A 16,196-nucleotide genomic window follows, 5' to 3' on the forward strand; every position below is an offset into this window, starting at 1 on the left:
TAAATGAATGATAAAATTAATAAATAATTAAAAAAATAAATAGGTAATAAAGTAAATAAATAATAAAATAAAATAAATAGAAAAATAAAAACTCTCGCCAATTAAAAATAAATAGTAAATGAAATAAATGATAAAATGAATAAATAATTTAAAAAATAAATAATAAAGTAAATAAATAATAAAATAAATAGAAAAATAAAAACTCTCGCCAATTAAAAATAAATAGTAAATGAATGAAATAATAAAACAAATAATTAATTAAATAAAATAAACAATCAATAAAATAAATAGTAAATGAAATAAATAATAAAATAAATAAAAAATAAAGTAACCATAAAAGAAACAATTTTTTTCAATATAAATAATTATCGGCAATAAAAAAACAAGTGGAAGAAAATTTGTAAAACTTTTTTGGCACACAAAATGTAGTATATAAAATATAATTGTGTCTCTTCTCTCAAGTTTTGGGTGCAACAACATTTTTTTGGCAAAAGAAGATAAGAATGTATATATATATATATATATATATATATATATATATATATATATATATATATAGGTATAATTCTCATAGGGGTGCGGAGGAGCTTGGAAAACATTGTATATAGCCGAAAAGCGCAAGCGCCATGGGTGGTTTGTGGGTTGGCAGGGAACGGTTAGACAAAGATCGCCTCGACAAGGGAGAGGTTCATATACACATATATACATACAACTAGTACGGAAAAAGGGACGGAAAGAAAAGGAGGAAACGAGAGGGGATTCCCGCAACTGGCTAGCTCAAGTCGTCGCTTTTCAGTGTTCGCTCGAACGCGGTTTTAACCGTTTCGTTCAGACGCGAAGTCACTCTCTCTTTCTCTCCTTTCTCTCTCATTCAATCATTCGCCAAAACAACAATTTTTTTTCTCTCTTTAATAAATTTGTAAATTTTATTCAATTTCTTTAAAAAAATTTCTTGGGGAAAAACGAATTTTTTTGCCATTTTTTAGTTGTCAATTTAAAACAAAAATTTGGAAATTATAATTAAAGAAAAAAAAATTAATTTTCAATTTGAAAAAAAAAATTTCTAAAAGGGCGATTTTGTTTTTATTTTTCGAAATAGAAAAAAAGTGCTTCGGAGGACGATGACTTCGCACGGTAGGACGAGGGTGGTGGCTTTCTCGGCTTTAAAGAGTGGGAATCTCAGTGGTGTCGTGTGTGTTGTGTGTAAACAAATCGAGGCTTATCATTAACCTAGACATTGAAATTTTTCCCCTCCCCTCTCGCATTATTATTACCCTTATCAAGAAAATAATCTAAACAGTGAATTTTTGTTAATTTAAAATTTTGTGTCCAAATTCATCCCTTTTTTGAAACTACAAAAAAAATATCAGTGGGGAAAAAAGAAAAACAAGTGGAGATAATAAAATGCAACACACCAAAGAGAATAAATAGAGAAAATATTTCCAAATAAAGACAAAGAGGAATAAAAACAAAAGAGTAATTTGTGGTGATAAATTACGAAATTATTCACCGAAAGACCATTAAAAATAAAAAAGTAATTTCGCCAAAAGAAACATATCGAAATGAATTAAAATAAATGTAACGAAAGAGGAAATAAAAGGAAATAGAAGTAAAAAAGGTGCTTGATAAAATTAATACAATTAATAAAATTAATTACATTGGAGCAAAAAAAACATATCGATGAGAATAACATTTCTAATCAAAGACAAATAACTAAAGAGGATCAAGTTTCATCAATTGAATCCGAGGGAATATGATGAGTGCCGTCCTAATGAAGAGGGATACTATTCGGATTACAATTGACCTAAAATAACAAACATTTCCGTATAGCGAAAGGAAAATTGTGACATTAGTGTTTCAAGGGAAAAAAGAAATTAGATTTTCTTTCGTAGGGAGTCGATAAAAGGCAACAAGGGAAGTGAAATTACTTCGAGCACTGAACGGATATTTAAAAGAATTAGAGAATTTGCTTCTAAATTAAAAAAGCGAAGGTTGTTTAAAAATTTGTTTGAAATTACTTTGAAATTTCTTTGAAGTTTTTAGAAGACTTAATTTCCAGACGAAAATCCACAAGACTTGTTTTTAAGTAAAAAATAAAAGAACCAGAAAATCCTTTGGCAGCTTTGAAGAAAATAAACTGACCACAAGTTCACAAAGAACCTAAAAACTTTCGGAAATCTACAAGACTTTCAATCTGAGGAGGGGGGAAAATCGATGGAAAGGAAAAAATCTTTTCGAAAATCCAGAAGAATCTAAATCTCCTGACTAAGAAGAAAAACCAGAGGATTCTTTCCAGGAAATCAAAAAATCCTTGGCAGAAATCTAGAAGACTTGATCCCCTTTAAGAATTACTAAGGACTGCAAGAAAATCGTTACGGAAATCTAGACCTCATTTAAAGATCCCCTTTAAAAAAAAGGAACCCTAAAAACTAGACTACCAAGAAACTAGAAGACTTGATTCCCTTTTAAGAAAAAGCAGGAGGACTCCTAGAAAAGCAAAAGACTAGAAGACTCGATTCTAGTTCTAACTAGAATCGAAAAATCCTTAAGGAAATCTAGAATACTTCCTCTACCCACCAAAAAAACTCGGAGAACCCCAAAGAAACCGAAAAATCTTTAAGGAAACCTAGAATACTTCCTCTAATATCCAAAAACCTCGGAAGACTCGAAGGGAACCGAAAAATCCTTAAGGAAATCTAAAATACTTCCTCTATCCATTAAAAAACTCGGAGGACCCCAAGGGAACCAAAAAATCCTCAAGGAAATCTAAAATACTTTCTCTACACACCAAAAAAACTCCAAAGACCCTAAGGGAACCGAAAAATCCTTAAGAAACTCTAGGATACTTCCTCTACCCTCCTAAACATCAGAAGACTCCCAAGGAACCAAAAACCCTTCAGAAAGCCAAGAATTCCTTTTTCCCCAAAAACTAACCAGAAATCGGAGTCCTCACCCGAAATTCTCTCTAGGCAAACAGTACAAAATACCACACCAAACAAAAAGTAACCAAAAACCCCGTTTCCCTAGAATCATCAAAAACTTCCTCACCCAAAAAGTCCGAAATCGGACCCGCCAAACAATGATCCGATAAGACTCGAAACAATAAAAAAAAGCGCAAAAATGGGTAGAGAGGTATGTACCGCAGGACTGATGATCCCACTATGGCATCCGGTCGACAATCTAAGTCTAGCGGAAATAATATTCCGCGGTCTGGTATACTTCTTCATACTCATGTACCTCTTCATAGGTGTGTCAATCGTCAGCGACAGATTTATGGCCGCTATCGAGGTGATCACCTCACAGGAAAAGGAATTAGTGGTGAAGCGTCAGGGCCGGGAGCCTCAAATAATAATCGTGAGGGTATGGAATGAGACAGTGGCGAATCTAACCCTAATGGCCCTTGGTAGCAGTGCACCAGAAATTCTCCTCTCCATCATTGAGATCTACGCCAAGGATTTCGAAGCCGGTGATTTGGGTCCGGGAACGATTGTCGGTTCGGCGGCCTACAATCTCTTTGTGATTATTGCTCTCTGTGTTTTTGTGATTCCCAAGAACGAAACTAGGAAAATAAAGCATTTGCGAGTGTTTTTTGTGACCGCCACATGGAGTATATTCGCCTACGTCTGGTTGTATCTCATCCTAGCTGTCTTCAGTCCGGGTGAGTTGGAAGTTTGGGAGGGAATACTGACTTTCGCCTTCTTCCCGGCCACGGTACTCACGGCCTACATTGCCGATCGTCGGCTGCTTATCTACAAATACCTCCACAAGGGCTACCGAATGAACAAGCGGGGCGTTATCGTGGAGGTCGAAGCTGGCGATTCGGATGCTGCTGTCGAACTTGAAATTAAGGCCCAGCATGAGGGCATCAATGGAATGGGAGATCGATTCGCTGATGTGGACACCCTGGAGGCTAAGGAGTTCGAGCAGACCCGGAAGGATTATATCCAGACCCTAAGGGAATTGAGAAAGAAAAATCCTCAATTGAGTTTGGAGCATCTGGAGGTGATGGCACATGAGGAGGTTTTGGGCAAGGGGCCAAAGAGCAGGGCCTTCTACAGAGTGCAGGCGACTAGAAAAATGGTGGGCGCTGGGAGTTTGAGTAGAAAAATAAGTGAGCGGGCACAGAGTGACTTGAGTGAGGTGAAGGCGGAACTTCAGAGGGCCGAGGCCGAGAGTGTCGATATTGAGGCCGTTAATTGTCAACGAGTGTTCTTCGAACCCGGTCATTATACGGTTATGGAGAATGTCGGGACCTTTGACGTTGGGGTCAGTCGAATGGGAGGTGATCTTAATAAACCGTGCAGTGTCGATTACTACACTGAGGATGGATCAGCCGAGGCTGGTTCCGATTATGTCAGTGCAAAGGGGACCCTAATGTTCGAGCCTGGCGAGACGAAAAAAACGATCAATCTGTCAGTTATCGACGATGATGTCTTCGAGGAGGATGAACACTTCTACGTTAGGTGGGTATTTGAATTTAAATTCTTGAAATTCTATTCCACTTAATTGATTAATAATAATAATTCTTCTTGGAATTCTATTCCACTTAATTAATTAATAATTCCCTTCTTGGTATCATTGCTTTCAATATTTTCAATTGAAATTTCTTTTTCGAAATTATATTCAATTGAAGATTTAGTTTCGAAATTATTTTCAATTGAAGATTTAGTTTCGAATTTATGTTCAAATTCATTAGTATCTTCATTAATGATTCTAATTTTATTTATGCTTTCTGTTAGCATTTCCATATAGTTAAAACTTCTTCGCCTCTCATTACGAGAATGATATGATTTTTAAAATCAATTTTTGTTTTTAAAACTTTTAACATATCAGCCCCAAGTATACAATTACAATTTAGTTTGGGAACAATTATAAATACATATTGATCTGCATAGCCACACATTCTGAAATTTGCAAGAATTCGAAGATTTAATTTAATTGACAGTACTCAGGTTGCACCTACAATATTCATATCTACAATTGATAGCTTATTACATTGTTCAAATTGTTCAATATTTTCATTATAAAAATAATTTTATCAACAACTAAATATTTAGTAAATTATCAATTATCAACGATTTTAAATTCTATTACCGAACAGTTTCCTAAATGATAGGACCATGAACTACAAAAACTAGATGGGTAACTTTATTGCGAACGTGCAACGTCATTGACAGTGACCTTGAGAAAGTCGCGCACGCGCAATAGTGTCGGTAACATGTCGTTGCAGATTCCTGCAATTCAATCCCAAGAGAATATAAATTAGAAATTATTACAATACGGAGCTTTTTCTAAAGGAAGCAAATAAAAAAAATATTCGACAGTCAATTTTAGTAAAAATATACTTTTCGGTAGAAAAAAAAATACTTGAAAATTCTTTTCAGTACAAAAAAAAATCATTTTTGGTACAAGAGGAGCAAACGAGAAATGAGTGAAATTCTATGATAACATGGTCCTTTCTAGGATAGGGAGGAGGGGGATTATTATAAATACAAGAAACGAATGTATGCGTTCAAGCAGATGAAAATAGATAATAAAAAAAATCAATCTTGATATATGAAGTGAAATTTAAACTTTAAACGTCAGAAACTGCTCGTTTCAGCATTTAAAGTGTCAACTCTATAAAATGCTGGCACGTGTTCAATCAGACTAAAAGGATTTTCAAGGGATGCACTTTATAAGCGATTTTCCAACAAAAAGCCGATTTTCTAGCTTCAATTTAAAAAAAAGATGTTGAAAAAATTGACTCTCAATGGAAAATTTATTATGTAGAAATTAATTCAAAGTTGATTTTTCAAATTTGCTTCTTTGCTTTGTGCCCTTGGAATTTTTCAGTTGAAGGATCTTTATTTTTCTTGCGAATACTAATCAAAAAATAATTTTTTATTATTCTTTTTATTATTAATTTTACTATTTTTAATATTATTGTTATTCTTTTTATTCTCTTTATAATTATTTTCCCTTCGTCATATTTTAATATAAAATATTAATAATGAAATGAAACCCGATTTGTTAATAACTTTACTCATTGGGAAAATACTGTGAATAACATTTTGCTCTAAATTAATCAACAAGTAATTTATTAATTAAAACGAACTTTATAGAAATGCGACGGTGTGGGGTCAATTTTAGTTTAAATGGCTGATGAATGCTGATTGTAGATTTGTGTAATGTGTAACTAACTGTAATGCTAAAAGTGCAAACAAAATGGAAATTTCGATGTTTCCTAGTTCAGCAACTATAATAATAGTAGTAGTACGTATATTATCAAAGTTTTTACTTCAAATACACTAAAAGAGATTCAAGATAATTTTAGCTTTTAAATAATTTTATTGTACCTCTAATAAAATTTTGTTATCTCAAAAGCAAAATTATTACTATCATAACTATATCCTATTTTTTAATAAAACTCATTTTATTTCACCTATAATCAGTCTTATCATTAAATTTTTTCGTCTGTTCATATTTTCTATATTGTAAATAATTATTAATAATATTTTTAATATTTTCAATATTTTCAATATTTTCAATATTTTCAATAATAGTTTTAATATTTTTAATAGTATTTTTAATAGTATTTTTAATATTTTCATTATTATTTTTAATAATATTTTATAAGCTAATAAAAACAAACATATTCGAATATGCAGTAAAAAAAATTACTATTTTTGATGCGGCATTTTTTAATTTCTTTTGAAAATCAGTAAACAATTCAATTATTTTAAGTGAATAATTAATTTTTAAATTATATTAATTAAAGTTTAACCAGATATAATATTATGAACAACTTATGCAACTATTAAAGGAAATAATTCGTTTTCTGTCTTATCTTGAACAAGTTAAATAAACCCGCAGCCTTCCTGCTTAAATGTGAAAATAACAGAGATTAATTAATTAGTCCAATTGCTAACGACGAGAAAATATTTTACTTTGTTTTATTTCAAAGATTCTCGAAATAATTTCAAATTGAAAGATTCATTAAATAGATATGAGATTCCCTTTAATTTTTTGCAAAAATTAATAATATTTTATTGCATTATTCGAGCAATTTATTAATTACTCTAAAAATTTTATTATTTTAATAAATTCGAGAATTTTATTTGTTAAAAATATTATGTTCTATTATTCGAACAATTTATTCATTACTCTAATAATTTTATTATTTATTTTAAAAATATAGTTTCATTTAAAAAATATTAATGCAATCCTGGATTATAAACAGAATAAATATTTCTTTTCATTGAAAAGTTTCTGAACAATGTTAACATCTACTTTTGTTATAATATTATAAAAAGAATTTTTTTCATTTCTTTTTCATTTTTACATTTTATTCAATATGTTTACTGAAAACTAATTACTTGGAAAAAGTATCGAAATTAATTAAACGATAGAAAATAACGAACTAGAAAAGAAAGATTAACAAGGAATAAAAAGTATCTATTATATTCTCTTGGGATCTTGATACATGTTCCAGGATTAAGCAGAATTTAATTGCTCGTTTCGAGCTTGACTTCTTATGTATTTTTTTTATCTCCATCTCTTCTTTTTTTACATTTAAAATAGAAAAAAGTGAATAAAAAGTGATAGTTATTAAAAAAACTGCATTAAATAATATTTTAGATTGAGAGCCATATTATTATTATTATTATTAATATTATAGTGATAAAATATAAACATTTTTTTGCTACTTACAAAATTTCAAAAATGAAAAAAATGTTAAAAAAATAAATCAAATTTGAAAACGTAATTGCATGGAAAAATTCGTTTGTAACTGTAAAACTTTATTTAGGACAAAGAAATTTTTTTACGAACCGAATTCAAAGAAAAATACGCATTTTTAAAAAAATAAAAATCAGTCGATGTTTGTTTGTTGGGTGGAAAAAATTCTTTGTAAATTTTTTTTAAAAGGGAAATTAAAGGGACAAGAGAGAACTAATTCTTTTTTGTATTTTAAAAATTAAGGACCGCAGGTTGGGAAATAAATTCCTTTTTTCAATTCTCTCATACATACCGTCCAGATACAAATAATTTTAATTGTCAAAATTTTATTAATTTTTTAAATAAAATTATTAGGGAAGAAAAAATTTCAAAAAGACAATCATCAAAAAATTCTTTTTTATATTTAAGAATTTAATTCTTTTTTTGTATTTTAATTTTTAAAAATTAGAAATAAATTTGTTTTTCAATTCTCTCACATACCGTCCAGATGCAAATTGCTTTAATTATAAAAAATTTTTTTAATCTTACCGTTGACTGCATACCCCCATTGACCGTTGTCCATCACAGAATGACGCTGAAATATTTTCCAAATTGAAGAAGTCACACACCCGATTTTTTTTAAATTCGAACACTCCCGAAAACGCCGTTAAAAAAAATACACACTGACACTGTTCGCGGTTAAAAAAAAAAAAAAAAAATTTAAATGCGACACTCCCGAAACTATAAAACTTTTTGTTGAATCGACAAAATTTTGAATATCTTTTATTTTAGTGGCAAATGTTCGAAACACGTGGCATTGTCGACGGTGCGTTCTCAACAAGAGAGACAGAGAGATAAAATTTACGTTCATGTTAACAGGACGATTCACAAATCGAAACCGAATTGAAAATGTATTTTCTATTATTATTTATCTCAATTTCAATGTTCACCGTTTATGACCTTCGAATTGAACCCGAGTCCCTTGTTCTCATCAACTGAACGTCAACACATTCGGCCACGAGATGTAAACAAAAGTTTCCCGAAGAGTTTTCCCATTGTCGCGCATCCTGAAACAATAAAGAGAGACAAAAAAATTATTTTTATTTCCAGCCGCACGTAATTTAGTAGCATTTATTATTTACCAAGTAAACTTTTTGGCCAAAACACAAAAACTTAACATAAAAAAAAAAATTTTTTAAAAAAACATTTTTTAAAAATGTTTATTAAAATTAAATTAAGGCACATACAACGAAAACATTCGGACAATGAATTGTCCGAATGTTTTCGTTTTATTTGCCTTAATTTAATTTTAATAAATTTTTTTTCGGACAATCAATTGACCGAATGTTTTCGTTTTACTTGCCTTTTTTAATTTTAATTAATAAAATTTTTTTTTTCGGACAATGAATTGTCCGAATGGTTTTGTTTTATTTCCCTTAATTTATAAAGGATCTCGGACGTTAAAGATTATTTTAACTAATTAAAATTAAAATAATTTCATAGCAATTTTACACTTTTGTTCTAAATTAACAAAATAATTGTCTAGTTACAATTTTTCGCTAAAAAAAAATTCCCCGAAAGTAAAACTAATGCTGCATGCAAAACAATCATCTTCGCTTGCCTTGTAATTTATTCTAATTTGAAAATATTTAAAATACAATATTATGTTCATTAAAAATAATTTTTTTCTTTCTCAAAAAAAGCCCAATTACTTATAATAACATAATGCGTGACAAGAAGTTATTCGAGTGTAAAGTGAATGTGCAAAAGTAAGCATTTTCGGATTCCAAGAATTGATAAGAAATTTGATATGGGGCTTTAAGAAAAAATATATATGAAATCATGTACAATAGCTATAATACCGAGGTTTGTTCCTGTTCACGTAACAATTTTCGTGTTGATTACTTATAATGAAGGCCTAAGAAAGAAAAAAAACAATATATATATATATATACATACGAAACCATTCGGGTTTAAGTAGGTCAAACGGGAAATCATTAAAGTACTCTTAAGACTTTCTTGTCGCAACGCGATTTCTACCATGAAGCAAATTAACTCATCCTCACTGGAAAATTTAATCGTCTCTTTTTTTACCCCCTCCCACTCCTCCTTAAACATACAAATTTTTTATTGTTTTTTCAATTCGCGGGCTAAAAGGATATTTAAATAAATTCCACCCTCTCGATTATATAAATATAAATTTATATACTTTTATTTTATTTACATTTTTTTATTTTATTTATATTTTTAAATATATATATATATATAATTATATTTAGGTGCCTGAAGTTGCCATCGATGCTCAGCATCGAAAATATTTTTTCATCAGACCATAAATTTTTTTGCATTTTCTCACTCAAGTAGGTACCAAATAAATACCAACCAAGTTTCATCCCATTATCGATAAGAGAAAGTTGTCAAATCAACCCCTAAATTATAAAAAATTTTTAAAAAAAATAGGAAAAAATTGTTATTTATAAACCAATAACGAGACCATAAATTTTATTGCATAAAATTAATTCATTCGATGCCCAATAAATACAAAAAAATTTTAACCCCCATATCGATAGGGGAAAGATGTCATTTTCAACCCTTAAAATTAAAAAAATCGAAAAAAATTAGAAAAAAATTTATTAAAATTGCAGTTATCATTTGACCGGCGATTTTTTTTTTGCTTATTGCTTCTACATACTCCACTAATACGTAAAAATAATTTCAGAATAATCGTCGCCCGGAAAACTTGATTTTTTTGCCCATAAAAATTAAAAAATTATGAAAAAAAAGAAAAAAAAATTGTAAAAATTACAGATGTTAGTAAACAATTAGTTTTATTGTTTCCTGTTGTTCATTAGATGATTATTTACAAGAATTTTTTTTAGTAAAATAATTTTGGCAAATTTACTAGTCAAAATTCTCCATCCGCCAATTAGCAGACAATCGAATTTTCGGTTTTTGCGAAGCTAAGGGCTTTCAAAAATTTATTTGTTTATAAACAATTGCTTTTGTTGTTTCCTGTTGTTCATTAGATGACTATTTACGAGAATTTTCTTTAGTAAAATAATTTTGGCAAAGAATTATTTATGTAAATAATTGAATTCTCGTCAAGAGTTTTATTTAAATCTAAGAGAATAATTGAATTATTTCAAAAAAAATTAAATTAAAATTGTATTTAAAATAATTGATTTCCTTCGAAAAATTTTATTAAAATTTTTGACAACAATTGAAAATCCTGTAAAAAAATTTAAATATTTTTGTAAATAACTGAATTTTATTTTAATTAATTGAATTCTTCTGGAAAACTTTATTTGTGTAAATAATTGAATTTTTCGATTGATTAATTTAAAATAGTATTAAAAATAATTTAATTTTTTCAATGAGTTTTATTATTTATGAAAATAAATTAAATACTTTCGAAGAATTTAATCAAAAAATTTTTTTTTCAATTGAATATCCATGAAAAATGTTATTATTAGTGAAAATAATTGAATTATTGTGAAGAAGCGTATAAAAATTTTGTCAAATATTTGATTTTTTCGAAATTGTTTTAAAAAATTCTATTCTAAATAATTAATTGAATCCCTGTCGAATTTAATAAATTTTATTATTTATGAAAATAATTGAATTTTGGATGAATTTTATCAATTTTTTAAAAATTATTGAATTCTTTTACGAAATTTTATGAAAATACCTATACTAGATATTAAAAATAATTAAGTTTCGAATATTTTTTGAAAATAATTGAATTTTTTTTAAAGAATTTGATTACAATTTTTGAGAAGAGTTTTTTAATTTCTAGTATTAGTTAATTTAAAATAGTGGAAATTCTAAAAAAAAACAACAGAAATAGTAGATTTTAGTAGATGAGTGCGTAACCTGAATTATAAATATTTATGTAAAGATTTACTTAAAAAATAATATCTTAAAATACAACGTGGGATTAAATGTATAAAATGACATTTTTTGCTGCATATGAAAAAATTATCTTCTCTTTTCCTTTTTTTTTTTTTTGCTTTATGGAGAATAAAAATTGAGACTCTAGAAAATTGTTGTAATGGATGCATAAGAATGAAGAAGATACTATACTCCCTTTGGGTTTTTCTATATATTTTCCTTCACGCAACATTTTATTTTGTTGCATACTATCCTCGGCCTATTTCCCTCCCCATTTATGCTCCCTAGTTACCTTTTACTTCTCCTATGAGAATAAATGGATATTGTGTATTTGTGTGTGTCTGTGTGTGTAAATATTCACGTCATATTTCGAGCTGAAAGGAGAATTATTAGTCATGTCTAAAAAAAAATAATATTTATAATAATCCAATGCCCCATTTATTAATCGAGAAAAAAAACTGATGTCAAACTAAGCTATTTCAATTATTATTATTCGGAAGAGATTTCGATATTAAAATGATTTTTTTATATTAAAAAAAACTAGAACTACCCTTCTTTTAATTATAGTATTTTTGGATGATAAATTATTAGACTGGTGGATTATAATTTCTTTTTAAATGATTTATTTGTTTTATATGCAAATTTATAGACAAGCTTAGAAAAAAATATCAAATGTCGTTTGGAACTATAAAAATTTATTGACAAATGATTTAATATTTTTTTTACAAGAAAATTTGCTCTCGTAACAATTATTATTCGACAATTTTAAAACTAAATTTTTTAATTTAGGTTTAAAAATAAAAGAGTATTTTATTTATATAAAATTAAACCTTTATATAAATAAAATAAATACTTTTTTATTTTTAAACTTAAATTGTAAAATTTAAAGTTTTATTTATTTTATTTATATAAAGGTAAACCTTTATATAACTAAAATAAATACTTTTTAAGTATAAAATTATTTAATCACTACTTTTATGACATTATTTATTTTTATGAAACTTTTATATTAGAAAAATTCTGTATTAAAACATTTCATAAGAATTTAAAACTTTACTTTATAAAAAAACTTTCTAATTACTTCTTAAAATCATATTCGAACTTTCGTCTATAAATAACGTAATGTTATAAGATAACTATAGTTTTAGTTAAAATAAAAAAATTGACTTTGTAATTAAATTATAATAAAATAACATTTGTAATTCGTTTTATCAAATTATTTTTTAACTTTAGTCTAGAAATAATATTACTTTATAAAATAACTGTAAAGTTTTAGTTTATGAAATATTATATTTTTATTTTTTACAGAAATTCAATTATTTTGAAATATTTAATAAAATTCTTTACAAGAATTCAATTATTTTTACAAATAAAATAAAATTCTTCTCAGGAAGTTAAATATTTTCAAATATTTTAGTAAACTTCATCATAAGAATTCAATTATTTCTTTAATTATAATAAAATTTTTCTCTGGATATTTAATAATTTATAAAAATGTTAATAATATTCCTCCCAAGAATTTTAATTTTGCAAAATAATTAATGACCCACTAATTAATAATAAATTAGTTAGCACTTCTAATTACCTCGTTTATAAAATTTTAATAAAAAGAAAAAATTATTAAATAAAATCCACTTTATTTATTTAGAAAATAAAATTTTTTATTTTCATAAAAATTTGTTTATAAAAAAAGTTGGGATTTTCTTTAATTGAATTATTGTTCCCTAGATGCACTTGGGTCATTTTACCCCATTTTTCTTTTTAACTTTAAAAATAATAATAAATAATAAATTTATTTTCTTTTTTGCAGATTAACAAATGTGTCGCAACCGGCAATGCTAGTGTCGCCGAGTTTAGCGACAGTTATGATCCTTGACGACGATCACAGTGGAATATTTGGATTTCCCGAAAGGGACGTGGAATTAGTTGAAAGCGTTGGCCAGTACAATTTGCGTGTAGTGCGATATAGCGGGGCGAGAGGACGTGTCATTATTCCTTATCGAACAGTCGAGGGAACCGCCAAACCCGGCAAGCAATACGAGCATCTCGAGGGCACACTCACCTTCGAGGATAATCAAACCGAGTAAGTCATTTGCATTTTTACACGAAAATAATTTTAAGACACTTTTTTATTAATTGTAATTAGGAAAATCACTTTTTTAAATTTAATTTCAATTATTTATATTATTTGTAATAATGTAAATAATATAATATATAAATGTGTGAAGAGAAAATTAAATAAATACTGAAAATTAATGCTGTGAATAGTTTTAGTCAGAATAGGAACGTTTTTATCTCGTTGAGTCTCGAGGAAGAAGGCGAGACCGCTGCGCGCGCTGATTAGAGTGGGGGGGTCAGTGAGCCGTGATTGGTCGCGTCCTTCCCCCACCATGTCGGGTACAAAATAAATAAATATTTACTTTAATATTCATTCTAATATTAATTTTTAATATAACTTAATATTTAGAAATAATAAAAATTTATTTATACATTTATATTTATATAAATATTTATTCGAAATATAATGGTCTGAGCCTTAAATATTATTTATACATTTATATAAATATTTATTATATTAATACATAAAGATTATTTTATTATCGAAAAACTAATTCAATTCTCGAAAATTATATCTGATTTTAATATTTAAAATTCAAAACTAAATACCCTACGGCCCTTCAGTGTAAAAGTGAAATAAAAGAAAAAAATACAGTAATTGGAGAATTGTAATAAAAGCGATAAAAATCAGAATCCAAATGAACTTTTTTCTCCCGTTAACATTTCAATAAAGTTGATTTAATTAAATTTCATTTGATGGATGTAATTAAATTAAGTTTTACATTGTTTTCGACAGTTATCATTCTCCCTGATCAACTATACTCAAAATCATTTTTTTTTCTCCATCTTAATAAATAAAAATTCACCCTAAATCACACTTTAATTGACTTTTCCCCTCGGCGCCCTCGGCTGTTTTACAAAACACGAAAACACCTCAACTGTCGAAACTATCTACGAAATCAAAGTGAAAAGAAAATGTACAAAAAGTAATAATTTATCACGTGTAAAAAATCTTGTCAATCTCAAATTAATTATTTCAAGTAATTTACAGTATTTTTTCCCTAAGCAAAAATAAAATAAAAAATAATAATTAATGGGAATAAATTAACTATATAATAATTATTTTAGCTAGTATATAATAATAATAAATAAATAAAAATAAATATTATAATAAATATTTTCAAAATAAATAACATAATGTCTTCCTTTACCTAATTTGCATATCTACTCTTTTCATATAAGGATTAATTATCGTTAATTATTAATTAATTACTGAGTATAAATTAATTAGCTTTAGTTTTTAATTAATAATATTATTTATAAAATTAATTTACGATCTCTTCTGAAAAACACTGCGCGGCGCATTGAAGCCGAAGTGGTGGGGGGAGGACGCGACCAATCAGAGTTCACAGACTCCCCACTCCCAGTCTGCGCGCGCAGCATTCTCGTCGCGTCTCGTCAAGAACACTGCGCGCGCATTTCACTTACCGAAGTGGGGGAATGAGCCGACCAATCACAGTTCACTGACTCCCCTCTCCGCAACTTTCTCGACTTTTTCTCTTGACGCAACCAAGTTTAATAATTAATTTAACAAATTATAATCAATCCAAGACCGTGAGGGCAATTGTAATTTAAAAAAATAAACAGAAAGTAAATAAATAAAATGAACAGAAAGTAAATAAATAAAATAAACATAATGAATAAAAATAAACAGAAAATGAATAAAAATAAACAGAAAACAAATAAAAATAAATAGATAATAAATAAAAATAAGTAAAATAAACAAAAATAAATGAAATGAACAAAAAAATATTATCTAAAGTTATTTTGACGCCAATTGAAAAAAATCACTCGTCTCATAAGAATTAAACAGAGAATTCATTCATCGCGACTCTATAACGATTCATTCGTTGAAAGGCTCGCAGAAAGTATAACATCGCAGTGGTATAACTTGGCAGAGTGAAAATGGTTTTGTAATATCATGAATTTTGTAACATGTATATAGATATGCGAAAGACAAATAGTATTTGGGTATTATAGAGAATTTAGGTCACGGATTGCCAAGCTTCGTGGGATTTTGCCTTTACGACGTTGTTAGAGTCGCGAATCACTTCTGTATACAAGTTGCTATTAAAAAAAAGCTACACTTCTTGCCAAAAAAAAAAAAAAAATTGCTAATGAAATAAAAGAAAACAAAAAAAAAATTCCAGAGAAACTAACATTATGGATAATTTCTTGTTTTTCACGAAACAAAAATTTTTTTTCTCTCCTTTTTTTTGATACTTAAAATACCTACTCTTTTATAAAAGGTAACAACTTCGTGGAGTAATTAAGTTTTTTTTAATTTTAGATTTTAATTATTTGATATTTTTTTTCACGTCGCAATATTCGTATTTTTAAGTTTTTAATTTTTTAACTGCTATATGACTTTCAATTTATGAGATAAAGTTTTCAATTATGACGAGGGGGAATTTTTTCATTAAGAGTCACTAAAAATGCTCGTATGCAATGTGGATGAATTTTTTATTGCGAGGTAAAGAAGATTTTTT

The 16,196-nt window shown here is 27.8% G+C and overlaps 1 protein-coding gene across 2 annotated transcripts; it reads left to right on the forward strand.

The window, feature by feature from the left end:
- Positions 1 to 779: 779 nt before the first annotated feature.
- Positions 780 to 13,704, forward strand: LOC122506392 (sodium/calcium exchanger 3). Of its 2 annotated transcripts, XM_043618533.1 has the most exons (3): positions 791 to 919; positions 1,100 to 4,463; positions 13,400 to 13,704. In XM_043618533.1, the coding sequence occupies exons 2-3, from the start codon at positions 3,121 to 3,123 to the stop codon at positions 13,674 to 13,676; spliced, it is 1,620 nt and encodes a 539-aa protein (XP_043474468.1). In that variant the 5' UTR covers positions 791 to 919; positions 1,100 to 3,120; the 3' UTR covers positions 13,677 to 13,704. The 2 variants fall into 2 exon arrangements, with proteins under 2 accessions (XP_043474467.1, XP_043474468.1); XM_043618532.1 differs by having other exon boundaries at positions 780 to 4,463.
- Positions 13,705 to 16,196: the final 2,492 nt, after the last annotated feature.

Source organism: Leptopilina heterotoma, unplaced genomic scaffold, assembly GCF_015476425.1.
Source record: "Leptopilina heterotoma isolate Lh14 unplaced genomic scaffold, ASM1547642v1 Lhet_417, whole genome shotgun sequence".
NCBI lineage: Eukaryota > Metazoa > Arthropoda > Insecta > Hymenoptera > Figitidae > Leptopilina > Leptopilina heterotoma.

Bases quoted from the DNA above. Each gene is read 5' to 3' on its own strand.
- LOC122506392 (XM_043618532.1), top strand. From the start codon at position 3,121: ATGGGTAGAGAGGTATGTACCGCAGGACTGATGATCCCACTATGGCAT. The intron at 4,464-13,399 runs GTGGGTATTTGA...TCTTTTTTGCAG, and splicing joins GATGAACACTTCTACGTTAG to ATTAACAAATGTGTCGCAAC.